The sequence below is a fragment of the Protopterus annectens genome, chromosome 7.part0 (genome assembly GCF_019279795.1).
Source record: "Protopterus annectens isolate FY-2018-M chromosome 7.part0, PAN1.0, whole genome shotgun sequence".
NCBI classification, from domain to species: Eukaryota; Metazoa; Chordata; order Ceratodontiformes; family Protopteridae; genus Protopterus; species Protopterus annectens.
This window is the reverse complement of record NC_056739.1, coordinates 562,099,680-562,126,359: the sequence shown is the minus strand read 5'-3', so window position 1 is coordinate 562,126,359 and position 26,680 is coordinate 562,099,680. Positions and strand designations below refer to the sequence as shown.

General features: G+C 36.6%; 1 protein-coding gene across 1 annotated transcript in view; it reads right to left on the bottom strand.

The window, feature by feature from the left end:
* The window catches only part of LOC122806053, a gene marked incomplete in the record, with an annotated part of 1,002,329 nt that overhangs the window by 6,472 nt on the left and 969,177 nt on the right, over positions 1–26,680 (bottom strand). The window contains 1 exon segment of the mRNA XM_044076294.1: positions 10,404–10,461. Within this exon segment, the coding sequence (XP_043932229.1) occupies positions 10,404–10,461 (58 nt within the window).

The window sequence follows — 26,680 nt, the reverse complement described above, 5'->3', positions numbered from 1 at the left end:
AGAGATGGTTAAGAAAGATTTAATGTGGTAGAGGAATTTAAGGAGGAAGAGAAGGAGTTTAGTCTTTTTAGGGTTAAGTTTGAATTGGTTGTCAGAAAGCCATTTTTCAGTGAGGTTAAAAGATATTTTTGTCAGGGGAGGCAGGTCAGAGGGATATGCATGTTTTCTTTTACTACATGCTGCAGTTGTTTTTTTGACAGGTCAGAGGGGTTGTCAGCAGTGGAGATGATTGTGGAGTCATCTGCATACTGCATGAGAAATTACTGAGGACAGGAAGAGAGACATTGGTTAGTAAAGATGTTAAAGAGAAGGGGGCCTAGAACTGAGCCTTGTGGGGTGCCCATTTTGATGGGGAGATAGGGGATAGATCAGGCAGCCATTTGATAGATTGCTGTCTATCTGTGAGGTAGCTGTTAAACCAGGAGATAGTAGGTCAGGAGATATTGAGTTGAGACAGTTTGGTGAGGAGGATGGAATTAGAGACAGTGTCAGAGGCTTTAGAGAGATCTAAAAAGGGGCAGGGCACTAGTTTATTATTGTCTCTGGCAAGGGTGATGGACTTTGTAAAGGAAATTAGTGCAGTAGAGGTGCTGTGGTGGAGGTGGAAGCCATGCTGGGTAGGGGTGATTAGATTTTCTTGAGTGAGAAAGGCCATGGATTGTTTATGAACACAGTGTTCAAGGATTTTAGAAAGGGGAGAGGGTATGGCAATGGTTTGATAATTAGAGAGCTCTACTGAATTTCCACCTTTGTAGATTGGTATGGTATGGAATTTTTTCCAAAGAGTTGGGATGGCGGATTCTATGATTGAGTGGTTTATGAGGATGGAGACTAGGTATACAGTGGAGTTAGCAGCTGCCTGTAAGAAGAGAGGTGGTAAGTTATCAGCTGAGAGTGAGCATGGTTTGAGTTTGAGAAGTAGCCTTTTGATATAACTGGTTGAGTTGGGTTTTAGTGAGAATGGACTGTTTTGTATAGGGGGGGTGATGGTTAGTGAGGGGTCGGTAGTGTTAGTAGTTTGCAAAAGTTTGCTGATGGTATGTGTTAACCTGTTTTTTTTTTGTTAGATTTCGGAGTTCTCTATATATTTGGAGGTGTGTGAGAGATTTAGTCTTAATTCAGAGTTTCCAAGCAGAATCTCTTTTATGGATGAGAGCCCGGGTAGAGTTAGTGAGCCAAGGAGAACAGCGTGATTTGACTCTGACTGTTCTGAGAGAGGTAAGGGAATTAAGTGTGTTTAGAAAGATGGAGTTGACTTGAAGAACAGGTTCATCAAGAGGGATGGATGAAAGGCAGGACCAGTCAATGGAGGAGAGATAACTATTGAAAATATCAGGGTTAAAGTTGGCTAGTTTTCAGCATTCCTTAAGTTTGTAATGTTTGAGAGAGGTGTGGGGAGTATCTTAGAATGCATGGTGGTCACTGTACTGAGTCTGAAAGTGATTCAGGGTGGTGATAGAGATTAGGATGGGAGACCAGAATCCAACTGAGGATAGAGTAGGTATTAGTGGGTTTATGAAGAAAAGTGGTGATCGTGAAATAAACAAATATGTTAATGCAGCTGGGAGGAAAGTAATGCAGTCCGTGCATATCACTGACTGTTTCATTTGTGATTTAAAAGAGAATCCAATATCCTCTGGTTTACATAACTCAGTTATATCTGATTCACAGTGGTGGTCAAAAGGGCATGAGAAAGCCAGGAGAAAGGAGAATTGTCTATGGAGTACCTATAAAAGGAAGCCAAATGACATGCTAAAAGCTAAGTATCAAAAAGCCACAGTAACACTCAGGAAAGTCTTGCATTTATCTGGCAGTAAGTATGAGGAAAAAGCTTCTGGTTTATACATCTGACAAGAAATGTTTTTTTTCAAACATCTGAAAAAGTTCATTAAGAAAAATAATTGGTCATTAATATTTTTATAGCAAAAGCCTTGTTGCAAAGGGTTGTTACAAAGTATGGCTTCTGCTTTTGCTACCAATGCTTTTACAGGTCAGAGGCACTACAAAAATCATTTGCACCCACTTATGCAGACCTTTTTATTGGGAATCTTGTGAAAATATTAACCTATGATGGATCAAAAGTAGCTACCTTAAACTTTCTGCCAGTAGCAACTTCCCAACCCACACTCTGCTCTATAGCTCTTCAGGGCATTTATAAATCCCATACATGTCCATTTCCCAGTCAGTGCTATGACCATCCAGTTCTGCATATGTTCATGGGGCTTATAACTTAACAATGTGCATTTTTCCCTTTGTACAACTTCTGCTTTCAGTCTTGATTGATTCTGATTCTTGGGTTCATGACCTATTCATTAAGTTAATAAGTGCTTTGTTGCACTTTTTACTCAAAATTTGAAGGACAGAGGAAGAAAAGTATCTGGGGATAATAATCACCCAATAGTGAACTGTGATATGCAATGAGAAGGACAGTAGTAAAGCTAGTACAACACTAGGCAGCAAAATGTGCAATAAAGAGTCCAGAAATGGTGATATCATCCTTTATTTGCACAGAGTGAGGTCAAAGTTGGAGTACAGCATACAATCTTTGGAGGGTACATATATAAAAGGAAACTAATGTGGAGAATGTAGGTCCACATGTTTATAGGTGATTTCCAGGTTAACTATGGCAGAGGACTTTTTGAAGCCAAGGCAGGCTTCTGCAATGTACCTGACAAGTTTTGATTCTCTAGGATTATATTAAGGAATACATGTGGGATTGAGCATAGGTGCATTTACAGGTTGTTTCTGTCCATTAGAGACACAGGTGCCAGACCAGGGATAAATTACTGATTCCTCATCCACAGGTCTAAGTTATATTTGAATTGTGTTTAGGTAAACCTCTATTTCACACAAATGGTAAGCCTGTTCTAGGAAAGAAGGTAGTCTTTGAGATGCATACCTATCCCCCCAACATGTCCTACTTATGTTGCAGATGAGTTTTAGGTCCCTAGATCAGGTAATTCTGATGCTGTTTGTTTTGCGAATGTCCAACAGGCCCATCAGAGCAGGATCAGAGAACTTTACAGGCCAGGCATAGATCGCCTCTCAGCAGTCTGTAGGAGACTGAGTACAGGGGATAGGGCTTTGAGGCAGTCCATGTAGGACATGTTTTGTAATCCTTGCATTTTTCCTGTGAGGAAACTCTTTGGATGTTCCAGTTGTTGCATGTGCCTAGTCAGGCATGTACCAAAGAGGGCACTGTACTGAATGATTCATCTCATAAGGGCCAGATACAGTAGAACAATGACATCTTTGAATCAACATGCCATACCCTTGCATATATGTTTCAAACGTAAAATAATTTCCTTACTGCCATAGACAAATACTGGTCAAAGGTCAGGTTACTGTCTACATGTGCTCCCAAACCCCTGACCACTGGGTCTACTTTTAAGGGTGTATTATCATTGCAGTAGTTTCCTGGAGAAGTCATCTTTCCAAAGGATGCTATTATGCATTCTTTGGCATTGAGTTTTAATACTGTGGCTCTGACACTTGTTACTAGTCTGTGTCAGGCCTTCTTGAAGCGTATTTTTGTCATAGAGAGATTCTATGACTGCACTTAGCTTGCAATCATTTGCATACTTGGTTATCCAGAGGTTCAGAAAATAAGATGCCAAAAATGAACATTCCCCAGCACAAAGCCTTGAGCGACTTAACTTCTTAGGTCCTATCTGTGAGCCAGCAGGTAACATGAAATTACAAATGGTATAGACACAGAAAGTATAAGGAAAAACTCAAAGGCTTACATGTGTACATTTCAAAAGAGAAGTAAGACACAGCCTGGATATAATACATGGTCAGATATAAGAAAAAAGATTGGGGATTAAAAATAAGAACAATGTGAACAAAGGAATATGGCTGGCAGTATGAAGAAAGGATATGACAAATTAGATTAAAAAAATATTTCTTCATAGAGGGAGTTATAGGGACTGGAGCTATAGTTAGACATACATACTTTCGTTTAATAGAATATATATATATATATATATATATATATATATATATATATATATATATATATATATCTATAGGGTATATATCACATCATCAAAATTCCATAAGTTGGAACGCTGTAATATCGAACTCATAAATCCGAAACCTGAAAATAACGAAAACACAGAACAGCAATTTTTTTTCCCAGGGAAAAAAATCGCCGTTCCCTAACAAAAAAAAAAAACTTAAACCTTAAAATTAAACTAAAGTGGGAGGCTTTGCCGCCCCCCCCACACTCCCAAACATGGGGGGGCTGTGCCCACCACATAGCCCCAACTTAAATATATCAGCTCAGAGATCACAATACAGTGGAGAAAATAGCAAAGCCTCGAAAACGGCCAAACGATTTTTTTCCCTGAGAAAAAAATCTGATGTGCCATGACTTTGCTATTTTCAGGTTTCAGACTTTTCAGTATGATATACAGTGTTTGAACTTAAAGCAGTTTGACGATGTGATACAGACCCATACACACACACACACACTCACACTCACACACATACACATACACACACAGACACACACACACACATATATATATATATATATATATATATATATATATATATATATATATATAGTGAAAATAACAATGCATGTACACCTGTTTGCTAGTTAGATGCATCCACTTTTTTTTGCTAGAATATATGTAGAATAATGTAGTCAGTTAGATGCATGCATTTCTGTTTGCTGGCATACATATAAAAAGGGTTAAACTGTTATCAGCTAAAATCAAATGCAATGACATTCATCTGTAAATGTAACATGAGGGTCTGGTACAACTTGAGAAAAATGCTGATAAGTATAACTCCTTAAAAGAGGCATTCAGTTGTGTGTAACAGTCTGCTACAAGCTTCAAGAAAAATTACAGATAAGAAATTTCCTGGGACACAGGTGCAGAGAGTATGGGAAAGTTGCTTTCATATGGAAACATTCACAGTAAAATGCCTCCCTAGTCACCTTGAAACAGAACAGACTGTATGAAATCGAATGATACCAAAGTAAGAGACTGCGAATTCCAAAGGTATTAAACAAGAGATTGTTCTCATGGACGGAATCCGAACTGCAGGAAAAAAATGTATATAAGGACAGTAAAAATGTATGATGTTAAATCTGAGTACTAGAGATCATCATCCATATTGTATGAAAAGCAAATCTGAGACAGTAAACTCTGCAAACTGTACAGTATTGTACATGTCATCTGTTATATAGACAAGTTATTTTTATAGTACTGGGTTAAGTTTAAGAGATTAATAGTCTGGAAAGTTTATGTGCACTAACCAGACTTTGTTCTACAAGGCAGCAGCATTCAGCACAGACATCTGCATGTCTGCATATAGCTTTTCAATTACAAGGTTTGCCTGCATTTGAACATAGGGGGAGTGGTGCCTGTGCCTTGCATAAGGTCACTCCAGTAAAGGTGCAGTAACTAACATTCATTTACGTGACTCTGTCTGGAATAGGAGCACTTCAATTTCCAGAGTTTGCTGCAGTACAGTTCCTTAGACGACTAAATACAGAGTAAGACTACCGTGCAGTAAGCAAGCAGTGCCATAAATTCTCTGGGGTGGTAAAGTCTCAGATTCAAACCTGCAACTCCCAGCTTTGTTTTACCAGTTTTTCAAGTAACTACACAAGTTTTCAAGCCATCTACAGTAAGCAGCATGGCCAACTGTCTCTGTGGACTTTGGTAAAAAAAAATTTGCGTGTTACATGACAGTATGGATGCTGTTAAGGCTAAGGATGGTAGTAAACACAGTATTGTGTTAATTTTAGACTACAGAAGCTGTATAAACACCATTTTAGCAAATGTAAAACCTTATTAGGGCAAGTTGACAGTCAGGAATTATGTAAATGGATTACGTTTGACTGTATGACAGTAAATGTTTATTGTGCAAGTCATATAAAACTGCTTTCTGTGTGCAATGTCATAAAAGTACAGTGCAGACCATTGTTAATGATAAAGCAACACATAAGGGTCATATACTTACATTATTATGCCCTGCCACCACATGTAAAATGTTAATTTTAGAGTTACAACAGCAGTGAGATCAGTTACTGACAGAATCTTCTGTACATCTTGTTACACCCTTTAGACAAAAGTGTAATAAAGTCACTGCACAGTAAAAAGCAGATAAGGATAGGGACAAGGTTCATGGTGAGCTGACAAAAGAATTTAATAAACGTCTAAAAGACAAACAAAATGAGTTCATAAAGTTTAGACAACATATGCAAACACTTTTTCGGAAGTGCATAAGAGCTTTAAAGTCAACAGAATACTGAGACATATCAGACAGCTCTTACAAACTTACAAAATAAGAAAAATCTGGTTAGTACAGAGTTAAAAAGAGAAATTCTATATCTAACCCAGCAGTTAATTACACTGAAAAAATAATTTATGTTTAGAAAACGGTTAACTTACACAACAGGATCTAATGTAACTTTCATTCAGCTAAAGCAAGACACATCAGTTAAACAGTAATGTAAAACGTATGACATTCTCACAGCATATACACAGAGGCAGACTCTCATAGCTAAGCTGTTAATTTCAAAATCACCATTTTAAACAGAACAGTTCTAGGGCACATAAATCAAATGAGAGTAGTTAAAAGCAGTAAAGACAAGAGGTCACAAGACTGGCATGCAGGTATTTTCCTTCCACCTAAAGTGCATCTATTTAAAATGTACAAGAGCAAAAGGCAGACAACAGCAAATGTAAATAACATAAATATATCTATTTTAAGCATGTGTTGTTAAGCCTATATCTGTTTTGTTTCTTGCAATATTTTGTAATGGTATAATAGCACCAAAATAGCACAGACTCCATAAAAAACAGAATTTAAAAGCAATGGTACTAATATAAAGTTGAACTGGCTAAATAATACTACAAATAAAACCCCAATTTAAAATTTATGTATAGTTATGCAAATTACAAATACTTACTATAATTCTAAATGTTTTAAAAGTGCATTCTACTATCAAGTTGCAAGTATATTAACAAATGACTGAAGTTAAAGAAAGTGCTGAAGTGGGTTAAGGGATGTACTATGGTCTACAGTTCCCAGCTGGAATGGGTAGGTACAAGAAATGTTAAAAAACAAGACTGGTTGTCAGGATAGGTGCTTATGTTTTTCTAAAACATTATTGTTACTAAAACAAAATTGTTAAGTGTTGATGTGAGGCACTAAGCAAAAAGCAAGAGAGTCTACAGAAACCCTATTTGTATGTACATGTGCAAAAATATTCTGTACAAGCAAGTGTATGCTGCACAGTAAATGGTTTAATATGTAAACAGCATTGTTCAGTGTATAAACCATGTTTTCTACAACACTCATCTGTGTAAATGGACAATTTTGCTGTCAAGTTTTAAATTGTTCACAAAAGTTTCTCCTCGTTTCATTTGTATGTATAGTAACAGATCAAAGCTTAACTTCTGTGACACATATGTGTTTATTCAAAAAACAAGACTGCAGTGCCTTTGCAGTAATATCCATGGGCATTGTCAATAAATCACTGTATAAAGTCATTATTCAGCAACTGCAAGATACAGCTCATAACTGGTGGGACATTTTCACAGAATGGTCCTCAAAAGGAGAAAGTTGTTAAATTGAATAATTTATCCAATTCTAACAGTAATGCATGCTATCATTGTGCTAACAATATGAAATTGTGTGTTAACTTGTTATATCAAAAGAAAACTAAAGGTTTTGGTTCCTAATGTGTTTTTAGTTAGCAGCAATAAAAATTATGAATTAACCAAAGAGTACATACCAGTGTAGACTGTTTCGTATTTTAAAACAAAAAAGAGAAAACTGTTAGAGATATATTTAGACATATATAATTTTGTTTAATAGAATATATATAGTGAAAATAAAAGTGCATGTACACCTGTTTGTTAGTTAGATGCATACACTTCTGTTTGCTAGAATATATGTAGAATAATATAGTCAGTTAGATGCATACATTTCTGTTTGCTGGCATACATATAAAAAAGGGTTAAACTGTTATTAGCTAAAATCAAATAAAATGGCATTCATCTGTAAATATAGCATGAGGATCTGGTACAGCTTGAGAAAAATGCTGATAAGGATAACTCTTTAAAAGAGGCATTCAGTTTCTGCATAACAGTCTGCTACAAGCTTCAAGGAAAACTACAGATAAGAAATTTCCTGAGACACAGGTGTAAAGACTCCCTATTCACCTTGAAACAGAACAGACTGTATGACATCAGAGGATACCAAAGTAACAGACTGCAAATTTCAAAGGTATTAAACAATAGGCCGTTCTCATGGACAGAATCCAAATTGAAGGCAAAAGTGTATATAACGACAGCAAAAGTGTATGATGTTAGATCTGATTTTTTTTGTTAGATCTGAGTATTGGAGAGCATCATCCGTATTTTGTATGAAAAGAAAATTTGAGACAAACTCTGCAAACTGTACAGTATTTTATGTGTTATCCATTATATAGACAAGTTATTTTTATAGCACTATGTGAAGTTAGGTATGCTCTATAAGAACAACTGCTTTCTCTCCAACTCCGCTAGACATTCCTTAGCAACTACCTATCTTCTACCATCTCTACTATATGGAGCCCCTCTCCTTACTAACCTGTCTTCTTCCGTCTCCACTAAACTCGAAATCTGCTATAATAAAATCTCTAAATTTGCTACCAAATCTAAAACCTCTTCTCACCATTGTCTTTCCCTACAAACTCTGAACTGGCTAGAACTCCCTAACTACCTAGACTACCTCCAACTAACCACTGCTCACAAATTAATATTCTACCCTGAAAAATGCCCAGCCCTAGCAAACATCCTTCCGCCATACACCCCAAACAGATCTCTTAGATCTGAACACCAAAATTTAATCACCATCCACAAACCCAATCGCCCTGCTGGCCAGCTCCTTCCCTCCTACTCTCTTGGCAGGAAATGGAACTCTCTCCTTCTTCTCTTAGAACAACATCTAACACTGAAGCCTTCAAAATCCAACTTTTCTCTTACTTATCCTCTAAACATAAGTGCACCTGCTTACATCCTACATAAATCTACATAAATTCCCCTTGAACCCTCTACATCCTTTCTCTTTACTCTACCCTAATACTATCTTCTTTTCTTCTCTTTTTCTCTCTCGATCACTGCTTGATCAAACTATATTCTACTCTCAGTTTATGTACTTTCTCTCTCTACTCCTCATATGTAAATATTGTAAATAGCATGTAACCTTACTCCTTTTCATACAGTCAAACCTGCTACTTAAGGAAACTACTAAATCTATTGTATCTACCTTCCTGAATGATGTTTTTTGAAGTATACTGCGTGTATTTGCTTTTTTACTAACTGTATTCAATGTAATGTTATTCCAAATGTATATATTTTATTACTATCTTTTACACTATGTAACTTAGATTGTATTTGCTTTGCTTTTGGAGCTTTTCTCCCCGGGCCTCCACTGAAAATGGGTACGTTCTGGCCCAGTGGACTTCCCCAGTAATCAAACTGGAAATAAATAAATAAATAAATAATAGTCTACAAAGTTTATGTGCAGTAACCAGACTTTTGTTCTACAAGGCAGCAGCATTCAGCACAGACATCTGCACGTCTGCATATAACTTTTCAGAAAGTATTACTAGAGGTACTCATCTAGCATAAGTCACTGAATGGGCTCATAGTTGGTTGGGACTAAGTAAAGGACAGAAAAAGATAAAGGTATGTGAGGTTCACCTTGCTATAACATGCAATGAAGTTAGAGAAAACAGGTGTTTTTCTTTTAACATCTCTATATGTTCCCATGTCTAAATAACACAGTGTCAAGCCATTTGGAAAGCTGGTCATATGAAAGATCAAACAAAGTAAGGTTAATAGCTTGTATTTATAAGCTGCAAAATCATAGGCAGTGCAGAAACATTCACTGTTGCTCCCACACAGTTAGGACTTTCACTGTAAGTCTTCATGCTTCAGTCCTGAGCTGGCATGTTTCTAAAAATTTGAAGAGCTATGACTACAGTATCAACAAACAGCTATGCTTGTCCATTAGTCATATGGGGCTATTTGTTTTCAAATGGAGTCCTCCTGCAGCTTATCATTTCATAAAGTGGTTCTACTATGTCCTCCACAAGGGTTTGGCATTTATGCATCAATCCTCAGTAGTAAAATCATACAGGAATATTTTAAAAGATGTTAATGTACTCAGTAAATATCAGATCAATAAAACAGCTGCATGTTTAACCTTTGGGCTTTCCATTATTTTACATCTTAAAAATGGCATTTGTTAAAATTTGCACACATTAAGAGATAAGCTTTTACTTCTGGAAGTGTTATGTTTTTTTTTCTCTTGTGATCTATATACGATGCATGTAGAAAACATCACCACACTGCAAGAATAACAAGGTATGTAAAACATTATCTCACCCTCGACACTTTTTCATATAGATTATAAACATGACTCCACCAACGCAAAAGAGAAAAGCTGAAAAAAAAAGAAAGTGCAGTCAGTTAAAAGTAATATCCACCCACATATTAGAAGGCTGAATATCATTAAGATTTGGTTACAAGATAATGTACTATACAATAATATGGCCTTAAAAACTAATAATATGTACAAGGAGTGCAAGCAAAGTGATCAACTCTGCCAGCATGAATTTCAAAAGAGAAATTATTTTACCTTTATAATACATTTTCATGTTGCATTTATTAGCCAAGTTCAGCTGCTATACTCTAGAAGTTAATGTTCCATATTTTGTGCTACAGTATCTTAGCTTCTCACACACTTGAACAGTGTTACAATACGTACAGTGGAAAAGAATTAACCTCTGAATACTGAGTGAATGAATAACACTTAGTGACTTGCAGAAAGCAGCAGCTGTAACACTGGATAGCAGACATCTGTATGGTTTAGATGGCTGCTGGAATGGCATCATAACCTTTTATCTGTCACTGATGTCCTTTAAAAAATAAAATCAACTTGTCAAAAGATGAAAACAGTCAGTTTCAACAGCATATACTACCCATTACCTTCTTAAATTACAAGCAATGCTTTGTGGCTCTATAATGGTTTTATTAACTAGAGAGGGAGTAGCTCTCTATCAGTAAATTCCAAACTGTTGTATTTATCAGTAACTGTGTTGAACTGACTGGCAGGTAACTATATTGTAAGTGTCCACCTGATATCCTTTCAAAGGCAGCAAAAACATAAAGTATTCGCTTACCTGAGAATCTTCTAATGAGCAATTTCATCATGAGTAAAAAAGACGAGGTCCCAAAGAAGCCGTCTCTTTTAATATAAACTAAAGACTAAGATCAGAGGACATTAGCATTGTTTTGGCTCCCTATCAAAATGTTGGCACTCAAAATGCCGAGTGCCAACAACCCCCCCCCCCAAAAAAAAAAACACAGAAGAAAAATGAATTTCCAGAATCTCTCTTCTCCTTAAAATTTATTTTTGCAGAGGGTGCAGGCTGCCCCCACACCCTCCTTGTGGGCAGGCAAGCCCCCCCACACCCCCTGAACTTATATATACCAACATCAAGATCGCCATGCCTTGGAGAAAAGGGAATATTCCAAGAAATGGCATCTCGGACTTAGTATATTTGTCCAGTCTTTCAGCCATTCAGTTTCCACTTTTCAGGACTTGCTCTAGCAGGTCATGATATTTCATATAATTACCTCTATTTTCCACATGTTCATGTGAAACAGGTTCATGGAGCTAATTTTCTTGAAATGTACAAAAGCTGTATATTTTCAGAACCTGAACTTCCAGCCTACTTTTGTGGAGGGAGTTGCAAAGACATATTGCATGTAACAGTGCTTGCATTCATCCTGACCACCACTTTCCTACATTTTTAAATCTCCACCCTGCCCTCTTACCCAACAGAAAACAACTGACATTGCATCCTCCCTCCGCTCTGACAGTGAATACAATTACAATAAGTACTGCCAGTGAGTTAATATATGTAACATCTACTCAATATATCAAGTGTAGCACAGAAGCAACTTTTCACTTAAATATTCTCTTCATGTGATCCCAAATTATGGGAATGTAGTGCCCTGCAGAATGTGAATTGTGCAGTTTATCCGTTTATCCTGCGCCATTACAACAGCAATACATTTTCAAGAAGATATAAACAGAATACTTTGTATCTTATTCAGAAAATGCAGGACTCATGGAAGTTTCCTTTTCTGCTTTTGTGACATAGTAAGATGTTTTGAAAAGTCTGCAGCAAGCATACGAGACTTGTAACGGGAGTTATGTTAATAAGATCCAGTTAGAACCGTGGACCTGAAGGATATAAAAGTCAGTACACTTCAGTAAATTCAGTTTGTCACAGAAGATACCAAAAATAAATAAATAAATTAATAAATAAATAAACAGGATATAAACATGATGCGAGTCTATGATATGTACCATGGGGAATTGCATAGACAGCTAATGCTTTCAAGTGGGCATAAAATAAAACATTAGTACACAGTCCACTTTAATTAATTACTTATTAGTTCTTTGCAATATTCACAAACAAGATTCTTCATAAAAATATCCTGGACTAAACTAACAGATTTTATAAGAATGTTTTTTCTCTGAATGCAAGTTTGGATTCTGAATCGAATAAAAGAAGAATTTCTGGGACAAGGGGGAAGAAGGCAAGCAATCTGGTTAATGCATAATTTATGAAACTTTACTTCTTGGGTCTTCTTTCTTATTCGTCCTCAACCAACAGCCATCTTGTGACTGCACTCTATGGACTAGCCATAGGCCACTGATACATTTCTGTAGTGCCAATACCCTTCCAGTGATCTGGTGAGTCTTCGCTGATTTGACAGTCACACAATGGTGTTTGACTGTTGTTTCTCATCTAAGGAAAGTCCTAGACACAGTTTAAACTGCAGAATGATTTGCTAAATAAATTAGTTTAATTTACTGTTGAGACCATATAGTTTTGTGGAAGTAATCTCAGGTAATGTGGCACACGGGAGGGTATTTTATTACATGACAATAAGCCAAGTGGGGCAAACATTTTGTGGCAGTTCCATCATACATTTTAAGAAATGTTCTACTTTTTCTGGATAACAAAAGTGACAGCAAAAATATGGCAATACAAACATATGCAAGAACCTACAAAAGTGAACTACAGACCATCTCATCTTCTGAAGAGATTTCTGTAGTCTACAACTTATTACATTTAACTCTAAGATTTCTCACAGGTTTCCTAGTGGTTTCATCAGTGATACAGCCATGTGGCCATCTAGGAACACTGTTGCATCTTGGGAAGAAGGAATATTCCACCCTGCTACCATGTTGTAGTGTACACCCTCAGTAAAGTAAATCTGAGTAAAAATCACAACTGACTCATTCATTTCATGGTTGATTATGTTCCCTCAGCAAAACTACTTTCAACAGTCAGAGTGCTTTAATGGAAATGTACTTCTCCCTTTGTTACCCTGTTACGATCCACAAGTAATCTCACTCTTCATACAATCTCCAGGCCAATTTTAATATCATCAGAAAATCAAATGTTTGCCTACTGTAATCTTAAAAATTGTTAGGCATATGCATATAAAATACAGCTCCCAGTACTAGTTCTAACAGCATTTGATTTGTCACTAATATCTAGTACTCCCATCCCCCTAAGAGTAATCCTTGTGTCCTACCATCCTGCAAGGCATCTGTCCATGTCATCACTTTCTCCTAATCCCAGTCCCCTTGTGCTCATGCTAGTCTCCTATGTGACACTGAAATTATGGACTTACTCAAAAGACCATACACAGACATACAGTGGGTACCATTACCTAGTAAAATGCACAGATAAAAAGTATTAATGTTGGAAATGTCATTAACACAACTCATTTCGTGTAGTGCATTTATAATGCTGAAAAGAAAATGTGAACAATGTTTAAATATATAATGTACAATATTAAACTTCATTCCTACTGCTATTACACTAATAGTAAGTTACTTAAAAGTTATGCTGCATTCCAGTCAAAAGTGCAGTTTCATTATTTGTTCTGTAGCATATCTCACTCAATGAACAGCATAGGCTAAGAATACTAATTAAATGCTGCTTAGTCTGTTCCTATGAAGGCTGCTGTTGCCAAGCTATGGTGTACCAAATGGATAGAAGCAGTTTCTCTATACAATTAGTATGAAGATAAGTCCTAAACTCTGCACTGAAGATTTTTTATTTAATTCGGCCAATCTTCATCTTGTAACTGAGTTTCTGTTAATAAAAAGGTGTGTTTTCAGCAACAATATGATTTTATTAATGCCATTGTGCTCTTCATTATTTTACCTGATGACAGTTTCTGAATACGCACCCATTTTCTTTGTTTTTCCACAAACCATGGTGTTTCATATATTAAAACACATAATTTTACAAGTATTACAAGTCAGACATGCCCTAATGGATTACAGAACTCAGAACCTTATAACTTATGCACATCCAGCCAACACTTCTAAGTTGTGATGTGCTGCAGCCTCACATTAATGAATGCATTATAATGAAATGTGGATAAAAGGGCGGAGTGCAAAATTCCTCAGAATAAACTACCCCTTTATTTACCTACATATCTGTATCTAATATTCCATAACAATGTAGTAATGCACCAATTACATCCTATTCCAAAGTAACACAAATATGGAAAGGACAGAAGACTTAACAATTACAACTCTACAGGACTTCTCCCTCCAACTATGTAACCTGGTAAATCTGCTTTGAAATCATGATCAAGAAATTCTGATGCAGTGTGTGGAAGAGGTGTCCTAATTTTATACAGAAACTCAATGAGAATTCCAGAAATAGTTGACACATACTCAAGCAATGATGTATGCTTGCTTTAGTAATATTAAAACTAGATAAAGAGATGTACACTTTTGCCAACAAGGATACTGGGTATTGGGACTAAAACTGTGAAAAAACATTTAGACACCATAACATTAAAGTCTAAAGGTGAGTTACCATTAGCAGGTGATTTTAATTGTATCTTGTCCTCCACTGATACCACAAGTTCTAAGCCCTTCAAGATGTCCCCTGTTGCCAAGCACTTGAACAACTACATAAAAGACAGAAACCTAATTGACATTGACGGTATAAAAATATTATCCTCCCTGAAGAATTCTCACTATTCTTACAGATTTGGTACATGGATTAACATAGACAAAGTCTTTGTAACCAGTTCTTTACTGGCCAAAACTGATAATGTAATGTTGACCTCATGCCCTATGTCTGACCACAATGCTATCACCCTCAATGTAACACTTAATACTGACCCTTAAACTTCTGCCAAAGACTACCTGCTTATCTAATAACAGTACAAGGATATAAAGAATGGTTTCTAGATGAAATAAAGCTCTACCTAGATGCCAGTAACAGAGAAGTTTCAGATATTATCCTATGGGACACTTTAGCGGTAGTCCTACATGGTAAAGTCAAAAGTTGGTATATAAATAAAAGAAAAGAGTGGGATAAAAAACTGGTAGACATACAAAAAGAAACTGATGAACTAAAACTAGAACTTACATCAAAGGCCAAATCAGAATTAGCTGACACATGTAAACTGAACAAGGAATATCAGGATATCGTGCAGCACAAAATATCAATAAATCTGGAAAAAAATCAGATTACATTCCTTCTCAATTAATCCCAAGAGTACACACAAAATAGCTAAATAAATGAAAAAAGTCCTATAAAAGAAATAATATACACTAGAAATAATCAGACTATCAATGTTACAGATCTAAAAATATCTTATTATGTTTTAAAAACCATTACAGGAATATTAATAATAACTCATCTACAAGTGCTAAAAAAAGTATAGACAACTTTCTTGCTAAAAATTTTCAAAAGAAGCTATCCAAACACAATATTAATAACATAGACAAACCCTTTTCCTTTAAAGAATTAAAGGAATAAAAATAAATCTTAAGACAAAAAAGACACCAGGGCTGGATGGTCTAATTCCGGAGTTCTACAAACTCTTACCTGATAAAATCTTCAAAGTCTTAACGCATTCCAAGAAATTAAAACTACAGCAAACATTCCTCCCTCATGGAAATATTCTATGTCTCCCATCTTAAAACCAAATAAAGAGCCCAACCTTTGCACATCATACAGGCCAATTTCTTCGCTTAACATTGACTACAAGATTTTGACTTCTATCTTAGCAGACAGATTAAATAATATTCTTTCAATATTAATTCATGAAGACCAAACTGGGTTTATCAAAATCAGAAAGATACAAGACAATGTAATTAGATTACTGTTCTTAACAGACTTAGCAAACAAGAAAAAATGAGCTATTTTAATCCTTGATATAGATAAAGCTTTCGACTCCCTAAGTTGGCCATATCTGTTTAAAGCTCTGCAAAAATACAATTTCTCCCCAAACTTTATAGGATTAATTAAAAAGCTATATGAAACATTCATAGCCTATGTAAAGATTTGATCTTATCTACCTAGCCCATTTGAAATATTAAGAGGAACTAAATAGGGGTGCCCCCACTCCCCATTATTCTTTGCCCTGGCTATTGAGCCTCTTGTAAATTATGTTAGAAATAATGACAGCATTAAAGGATATAAAGTGTCAGACAAATTATCTCCCAAGATACAACTGTTGGCTGATGACCTACTAATAACTTCTAATGATACTGAAAATTCATTAGATCACTTATTACATAATCTAGACTTCTTTGCAAACATCTCTGGTCTAAAATTAATCACAAAACTCAGGCACTTCTAGTGAATAAAAATGTTACTATGAAATAAAGATAAAAAAGAGACATAAACTGGGAGGGCATGCACATTAAATATCTAGGTATCATTATTGACTCTAATTATAAAAAGTCACTCACATCTAATTACCAACAACTTATAAACTCAATTATTAGTCTAACTAAAAGTTGGAAAAGACTCTTCAGTTTGAGACCTTCACACTTGTGAGTTCAAAATATGCAGCGTAATCATAAAATCCAAGAAAATTTATTGTAATCCACTCCATCAAGCACTTTCGTCCCTCCACACTTTAATACTAACTAAGACCTTCCCTACCAATATCTCTTCTGTTCCCCTTCATTCTCCTTCCAATTCCTCCGATAACCCTCCCCTTAGATTTGAGCTCAAACCAGTCTCTACTAACTTCATAAAAAAAGTCTATCTAAACTTAAACCCTGCTCTAATGCCCCTGACAATATTGCCTCCTCCTTTCTAAAATGTGCTGCAGATGGGATAGCACTCCCGATCAGCATCATTATTAACAGATCTATTAACGAATCTTACGCCCCCAAATTATGGCGCTCAGCTTATATCCTTCCACTGCACAAAGGAGGCAAGAACACCAACATCTCAAACTTTCGCCCCATTGCTCTACTCTCACCTATCTCTAAAATCTTAGAAAAGTGTGTCCACTCCCAACTTATGCCTTTTCTAACCAAGAACCATCTTCTAACACCTACCCAACATGGCTTTCGTTCTGGTCATAGCACTACTACTGCTCTATTATCCTACCTAGAAACTATCAATCAAGCCCGAGACTCAGGTCACCTGGTCTCTACTGTCTTGCTTGATCTCTCTAAAGCCTTCGACACTGTTTCTCATAATCATCTTCTCCTTCAACTATCAAACCTGCATCTCCTAATTCTCTATCCTGGTTCTCTAGCTACTTATCTGATGGGTCTCAGGCAGTCAAATGGAAAAACTCCATCTCCTCCTTCCTACCCACCCAAACAGTTGTACCACTGGGATCCATCCTGGGACCCATGCTCTTTAATATTTTTATTAATAACTTTCATTCTGCTATCCCCGATGCCAAAATTATTCAATACGCAGACGATTCAACCATAGTCTGCTCTGCCACAAACAGCTCTGAACTGCTTCTCAAAACCCAAGCTGCCTTCTCATCCACTGAAAACTGGATGCATAAAAAACACCTCTCCCTTAATGCTAACAAATCCAAAATTCTCCTCTTCTCCCCTATAAAATCTTACTCCTTCAATAAAGATACTTTCAAAGTCCTTAGCAACTCTAAATCCACTATTGAAGTTGTTCCCTCTGCAAAACTCCTTGGTGTTACAGTTGTCAAATTCCTAAAGTTCGACATACACATTCAACAAAATATTAAAAAAAAACATCAAAAACTAGGCATGCTATACAGGAATAATCACTTTCTCTCTCTCACCACAAGGCACACTCTGGCCACTACCTACCTTTTGCCCTCTTTACTTTATGGAGCCCCTCTCTTAACCAACTTGTCATACTCCAGCACCTCCAAACTAGAAAGCTGCTATAACAAAATCTCTAAATTTGCGTCAAACTGTAAAAACTCCACCCATCATTGCCTTTCCCTTCAATCCCTAAATTGGCTAGAACTACCAAACTACCTAACCTATCTGCAACTCACAACAGCACACAAACTTATATTTCAGCCATCTAACTGTCCTGCTCTAGCTAATATCCTTCCTCCCTACACCCCTAAGAGATCTCTCAGATCTGAACATCAAAATCTGATTGCCATCTACAAACCTAAAAGTCCTGCTGGCCAACTTCTCCTCTCTTTCACTATCGGTAAGGCTTGGAACTCTCTCCCTTCCTCTCTAAGAACAATATCAAGCACTGAAAATTTAAAAACTCTGCTTTTCAAACATCTGTCCACTAAGTGGAAATGCACCTGCTTTCACCCTACCTAAAACTATTCAAAAACTCACAAATATCCTACCTAGAGTGTAAAAAGGTGAGGCTGTCCTTTAGTCCACCCCAACTAAAAACTATCCAAGTATATATTCATACCACATGGAGTGCTCCATTGCACTCAAAATGTCCCAAAGACTTATCTTCATACTGCTTCATGTAAATATTGTAGATTTCTTAACTCTCTTCTCTATGTGCTTATATAATGCATTTTCTCAAACTACTCTATAAGAATACCTTTACAAATGTATAACCTTTTAAGAATGTGCTCATGTGCTCAAATAATGCTTTGTCTTAAATTACCCTATAAGAACAGCTTATGATTGTATAACCTTTTAGAATAACCTTAGTGAAGTAGTATTTGACTTTGTTACAATAATGAATGTTTCTATTGTACAAACTGATCACCTCAATGTATCATTCATATTTTATATTTCTGTATTTTGTATTTGTACATCTGGAGATTTTCTCCCCGGGCCTCCACTGAAAACGGGTCTCAGGGCCCAGTGGACTTCCCCGGTAATCAAACTGGAAATAAATAAATACGTAACCTCAAGAATTCCAAGTCAAAAAGAAGTCTGCTCGTGCATAAGACCTTAACGCAATTTTATTTAGTTTTATACAGACAAGTAAAACAGCGTTTTCGCTACTCTATGTAGGTAGCTTCTTCAGAGGTTAAAAAATGCGCGACATCAGCGCTCTTTAAATACTACAAATCATTGTGAATAAGACACTCCCATCACATGTTTCTTAAATGAACAAGCTCCCTACTATCAGTATGGTTGTGTTCAAGTGATGACTGAAAACAAACCTGATGTGGCGAACGGCCACTTCAAAACAATAAAATCAAGTAACTAAAAATGATTAAAACATACACTTGCTAGTGTATAAAGGCAAACTGATTGCATGTAATATCACATATAGAAGTGCACAAACATATAAGCACTTATACAGGTCAAGGCTAAAAAGGAAGAAGTGTCCACACACAGGTTTTGATTAATTGTGTTCACCATCCAGCCAAATGACTGCCTACCAACGGTATTAAGGATGACATACTAACCTAGAGGTGTATGACAGCCTAAAGAAACTATTTAAATTACTGTTGAACTTAAAAAGTAAATAGACAGTAAGTAAACATTTTAAACAGCATAGAACAACGTTGTCTTAACTGGGTGTACAGATTATACACAAATATGGCAGAAAAAGTCATGCCTCTTTCCACTACAAAAAGTAGACAACATTTAAAATCTTTCTAAGCTTCTATAGCTCACCCAAGAACACATCATACATACCTGCTATTTATAAAAATTCTCAGAAATGATTTTAGCAAAACAGATATTTCTTTCTGGAATTAAAGTGAAGTTAATAGACAAGTATTCTCAGAAAAAGATAAAAAAAAACTTTGTTCACAGTCGGTGATGAATCCACATCTTCCCTGTTCTGGTATGTATACACATGGAAATTTTTACATAGATGTTTTTTCACTCCACACAGACTAGCAATAATGTACAAGAAAGAAAAAATGCTGGAGATGTAGACACCCTGATGCTGACTGGATACATATGGTTGTTAATTGCAAAATAATTTCTCCATTTTGATTAGACTTTAAATATCTTTGTAAAACTCTATAGAATGACAACTGTATAATTTCTGACTCCCTTATCCTTTTCAATGTTCCTGAAGTCATTTCCTAAAAAACAAACATTTTTACTATGGTCTATCCTCTCTGTAGGAAGGAAAATTGTTACTTAAAATTGGAAATCCCAATCTACTCCTGTCTTTAAAGTTGAGTTTATTCATCTTGTGAAATACATTTGTAAGAATGAGATTGCTACTATAAAAGCAAGGACTAACACAACAACTCATCATTTAATTGCTTGGATAAAATTGTATAATATTGTTCTTCTTTTGGCTTTTCCCGGTTAGGGGTCGCCACAGCAGAAATCCAATCTGCTAATGATTGGCAATAGATTTTTACGATGCCGAGGTACCAGCTCGATGCCCAACCTTCAATGAAGGCACACCCATTTACGCATGTCTTTCGAATGCCACTCGACGACAGGGAGGACATGCAGACTCCACACAGAAGGCACTCCAGCCAAGAATCAAACGGTAGAACCTCTTGCTGTGAGGCAACTACGCTACCGCTGCACCACCGTGGCTTACAAATTCTGTTAGTGAAATATTAAGTGTTCTCCTTTGTATAGTGCTTTTTTAGTTGTTATGGACATCATATATGGACATCATATATAGCTTGTTTTTCTTGTTACTATACTGTTAAGTTATTGTGTTATAAAATGAATAAAAACATTTTAGGAAAAAAAAAGAAATTCTGATGCAAAGAATTCTAGCTTCAAAAGTTTGCAGTAATCAGAAATTCCAAAATAAAGTATCTTAAAACAGTTTCATGATTATTTTGCATTCTCTATAAAGGATCAGAAATGCCTTTATCACAAGTTACAAGTCTTTTAAATCAGAAAGTGTGCCAAAAACAGACATCAGGCAGGGCAGAACATTTAAACTGCAAAATGTACAGAACAGCATCTTAAACAATACTGTTTTGCAGTATGGCAAGCCCCCTATCACCTTCCTTAAAGAGGCTCTACTCTCTAAGGCCCCCATAACTAAAATATTCTAACTCCAGGGCCAAATAACTTTATAACTTCAGTAACAAATGAATACTTGACTCTCAAGCAAAACTTAGTACTTCTTTTAACAGGGTTAAGTCTAGGATTATGCTAATGGAGGCAGATAACTGCTAATGCATCAGAAATGCTAATGACACAAAAGCTGAGATCCACATCTGATTTGTTTTTACCAGATCTGAAGTTAAAAATCCAAAGAAAACAGTCAGCTCAAAAGAAGACCTTTGACAACAGCATTAAGCTGAACAGTTTTATTTCTGGAGTTGAAACGCAAATGCTCAACTACATCAGTGTTCCAGTATGAATCCCAATAATTATTCAAAATGTGTTGTATACAATAATATTGACTGGTCATGGTTCACCTGTGTGGAGTCATATTAATAAAATAAAAATAAGTTTCACAAAAACTGATCTTGTTTTGAACCTGGAAAAGAGAAGGGAATTTTATTAGGCAGTACAACATTTTCAAGTGTTTGTTACCACAGACAGATGAAAAAGGTCTAAAAGTAGTAGTGCAAAAATCTGAACCTGATGTGATCAAAGACCGTGAAGAAAAGCTAATCGGCACTTGCTACTGTGGAAGACAGATATTCTTCAAAATTTTCAGATTTGTTTGTTCTCTTTTCACATTGATGATCTACCTGTGAAATCAATCTCCCTACTCACCTAAAATAGCATACTTGACAGTAGTGAAACCTTTTGTCACTTGCAAAAAGCAAGAACTAGACTCACTTTCAGTAAAGGATAAGATATCTACCAGGTCTTAGAAAATGACAATGACAACTGTGAACTTGTATACTGATATCTTATTGCCTTATACCTGCTACGTAGTGAGAAAATTATGAGGTTTTGAGCTTTCAAAATGTCAGTAGATGAACTAAACAATTTCCTATACAAAATACAGCAATTTGTATGTGAGTTATTAGCATAGGAAAGGAGATATATATAATTGTGTGTGTGTATACATGTATACATAATACCTATATATATATATATATATATATATATATATATATATATATATATATATATATACATATTTATATATATATATATATATATATATATATATATATATATATTTATTTATTTATATATGGCTTCACTTCATAATCTCAAAATACTGAAATATTGAATTTCAGTATCTCGAGACCATGAAGCCAAAAATCCACATTACTGAAACCACAAAATCGCAAAACACGAAATCTTGAACACATACAGCACACACTACCGAACACAAAGAAATACAAGCATACATACCTTCCGACACTTTCAAAAAAGAAACAACACATGCGCACATCTGAACAGACACAAACACCTACCCTTACTATATGCAGGGGGGCAAGCCCCCTTGCACCCCACACCCCCCTACTTATATGTACTAACTCCGAGGTCACACTAAACACCAACACACACAAAACCCAGGAACATACATTCCACACCCCCCTTGCACAAACACAACACACAGATACAAACACCACCACTCTCAACATTGACACACTCACATTCTCACCTACATACCCTAACGCACACCTAACACTCCCCGACCACTCACAAACACACAAACCCTCCCAAAAACCCTTAAAAAGGAACACACTCACCTAACACACCATCAGTACCACAAGTTCGACATTTCTGGGTTCGGTAGTCTGCACTTTTGACTTTATAGTCTCCAGATACTGAAATTCGACATTTCAGTATTTCGAGATTATAAAGTGTTTCCATATATATATATATATATATATATATATATATATATATATACACACACACACACACACACACACACACACACACACACACACACACACACACACACACACACACACACACACACACACACACACACACACATATATATATATATATATATATATATATATATATATATATATATATATATATACATATACAGGTTCATGTTATGTCACTATCTAGTAAATACTATTCAGAGAAGATGCCACTGTGAAAGGCTTGCAATCAGTGTCCAGTTAACAGTGGTCCACACTAGCTTCCATGTTCCTGTTTATTATACTGCCAGAAGCTTGTAAGTCATAGAGCTATTCACATGTTTTGCTATACCACTGTCTTAGCATAATGTTTTGATTACTTTTTAAAGCTTTTGATGACACTTGAAATGAAAACCAAAAAGGCATCGTCACCGGTTAGTGTGACAGTTGCAAAACACAGGAGCTGCACAATTTAATAGCATTAGAAAAGTCTGTATCAAGTTATCTAAAGATACTCTCTAGAGTTTGCAGAATCATTTAATCCCCTCCTGTAACTGATTGCAAAATGATTTTAACTCCACAAGAGAAACTAATGAAGAAAAAGTATATGTCAGATTTGAACAGATTTTCACACACTGACAATGTGGAAATGGGCTGCTTGAACTTTAAGAGACATGCTGGTATGTTGCACATACTGTTAAACCAAAGAATGAAGTGCTTCCAAAAAAGATTTAATGCTAAACAAAAAACTAAACACTGACATATTTAAATACACATCTGAAAAAAAAAGTTATGTACTTACCATAACGTTCAATCTATGTTGTCCATTTTCATTCTTCTTCAACTGTTGGGTTCAGATTTGACCATCGGATCCAACTCCACCATTACTTCAGCTCGTGGCCACCAAAAAAGCTCTCAAGCTCCTCCCTCCCATAATGCACCAACCTCTAACATGCCTCAAATCTTGTTTGCTGGTATACATAAAGTAGGAAGTACTACTATAATATTCCTGACAGAAGAAACCACACCTTGAGCTCGACATAAGGAGCCTAAAATCCTGGGTGGACTCTACGGAAGGATAATCCTGGGTAGTTGAGTCAAAGGTTGCTCTTCCCCTTGAGACCAGATCCAGTTTCTAATGAGTAATGAAGGTAAGAGGATTGACCCAAGATGCAGCTGCACATATGTCATCCATGGAAGTCTGAGAGAAACACTGAAGAAGTTGCCATGGACCTAGTTGAATAGGCTCTTAAAGGTTTTGGTAAGGATAGACCCAACTTGTTGCAGACAACTGTTATCCAATCTGTCAGCCATCTGGCTAAAATTTCCTTTGCAACTGATCTGCCCAATTTAGAATCTGCAAAGGAGACAAATAAGTGATCTATCTTCATTTCTTTTGATCTATGTAAGCATAAATGCAATTGTCTGTAGACATCCAATAAATGCAACATATATTCCAGTTTGTTTGCAAATTTAGGAAAGAAAACTGTCAGATTAATGGTCTGGTCGATACTGGATTCTGATACCACCTTAGGAAGGAAAGAAGGGTTGGTATGTAATGTTACTCTATCCCTATGAAACATCAAGTACGGAGATTTAAAGGACAATGCTTGAAGTTCTGAAATTCTTTTAGCAGAGGTTATAACCACTAGAAAGATAATTTTCCATTTCAGGAATTTAAATGCTGCTGGTTCAAAGGGGAATGAATTAAGGCTTGTATACCAAATTTAAATCCCATGGTGGAGTAGGATCTTTATAGGGAGGTCTAAGAAGGAGACTTTCGCTCAAAAAAGCCTTACAAAGCTTAGATGAAGCCAATGAAGAATTGTCAAATCCAATATGAAAGTTAGAGACTGCTGCTAACTGAAATCTTATTGTTGAGGAGCTAGCACCCTCATTAAAAATCATTGCCAAAAATGCAAGTACACTTTTTACAGGAGCTCAGAAGGGGTCAGCATGTTTCTGATGTTCCGACAAAACTTTTTCATTTACTTCTGTAAAGTTTTCTTGTAGAAGCCTTATGCAAAGATAAAAGTATATGATGGACAGGAGAAGGGAGCATCAGTTGTCTGGCTATTAAAGGAATTGGAGAAGCTACGATGTTAGCTTGAGGACTGAGATATCCAGATGAGTCATGCTTGTCGGGTGAGATAGGAGGTCTGAAATCAGATCCAGAATTCAAGGTGGGTAAATTAGATGAGGCCAAAGGAAGGGGAACCAACTCTGCAGAGACCAGTAAGGTGCAATGAGGACAACTTTGCTCTTCAACCAGGCAGCTTTCTGCAGAAATTAGGGAATTAGGGGAGTTGAAGGACAGGGACAGAGGAGACTGGGAGCCAATCATGGAGCAGAGCATCCCTCGGTTATTCCTCCAGTGGGAGGATCATGGCAATGAAGCTGCTGCACTTGCTGTTGAGGGGAGATGCAAAAAGATTGCAGCAAGGCTGGCCCCACTGATGGAAAATCATTTCTGCCACTTTCATGTTGAGAGACCACATGTGAGGTAGTAGAATTGACCTGCTCAATTTGTCTGCTATCACATTGCACTTCCCCCGAATGTGCATTGATATCAGAAAGCGGTTGGAAGAAATCACCCATTACCACACTCTGAGGGTTTCTCGACACAAGGGGTAAGACCTCGTTCCCCTTTATTTGTTGATGTACCAAACTACTGACATGCTGTCCATCTGAACTGCAATTCTCCTGAAAGGGAGAGAGTCTTGGAAGGCCTGCAGCACTAAAATTACTGCTCTTATTTTCAAGACAATGATATGTGTATTAGCCTCTTCGGGAGACAAAGTGCCTTAGACTGTTTTCCCCAGTAAGTGCCCCCCCAAGTCCAATCTGGGAAGCATCTTTCACTTTAGCTATGGGCTTAGGGAAAATGAAAGGACAGACTTGTAGCACCTGATCTGATCATATCTACCACCAAAGGTGTCTCTTGCATGCCTAAGTGATTCTTATTTGGGCTGACATGCATTGACAAAGAATCAACCACTGCTAGTATCCACTGAAGAATTCTCATATGAAATCTTGCTAGAGAAACTAAAATTATGGCCGCTGACATTGATCCAAAGCTTGAAGAATCAACCAGGCAGAAATTGTGGTACTGTGAATTATCTTCCTGACCTGGAATCTGAAAGTCTGCACTCTTGAGAGAGGAAGAAAAGCTGTCACTGACAATGTGTGGAAAATTGTTCCTATGAATTCTAGTGTTTGAGATGACTATAAATGAGACTTGTTGTAATTTATAGTTATCCCCAGATGGGGCCAAGTCTAGAGTACCTGATTTCTCGCTCTTATTTGTAGATGCCTGGTCGGGGTGGTAACGAGCCAGCTGTCTAAAATGGAAACATTTAGAATCCCTGCAGTCTCAAGTGAGCTGCTACCACTGCCATGCATTTGGTGAACACCCTGGGGGCTGTGGTGAGACCAAAGTGCAGTGCTCTATACTGGTAATGACTGGCTCCCAGCTGTAAGTATAAATACCTTCTGGATTGTCTGCTCATTTTTATGTAATAATATGCATCCTGAAGGTCTATCAAACACATCCAGTCATCCTTGCCCAAAAATGACAGAATGCACAGAACCATGACCATCCCAAACTGTATGTGTTGAATTGACTTATTCAAGTCGCTGAG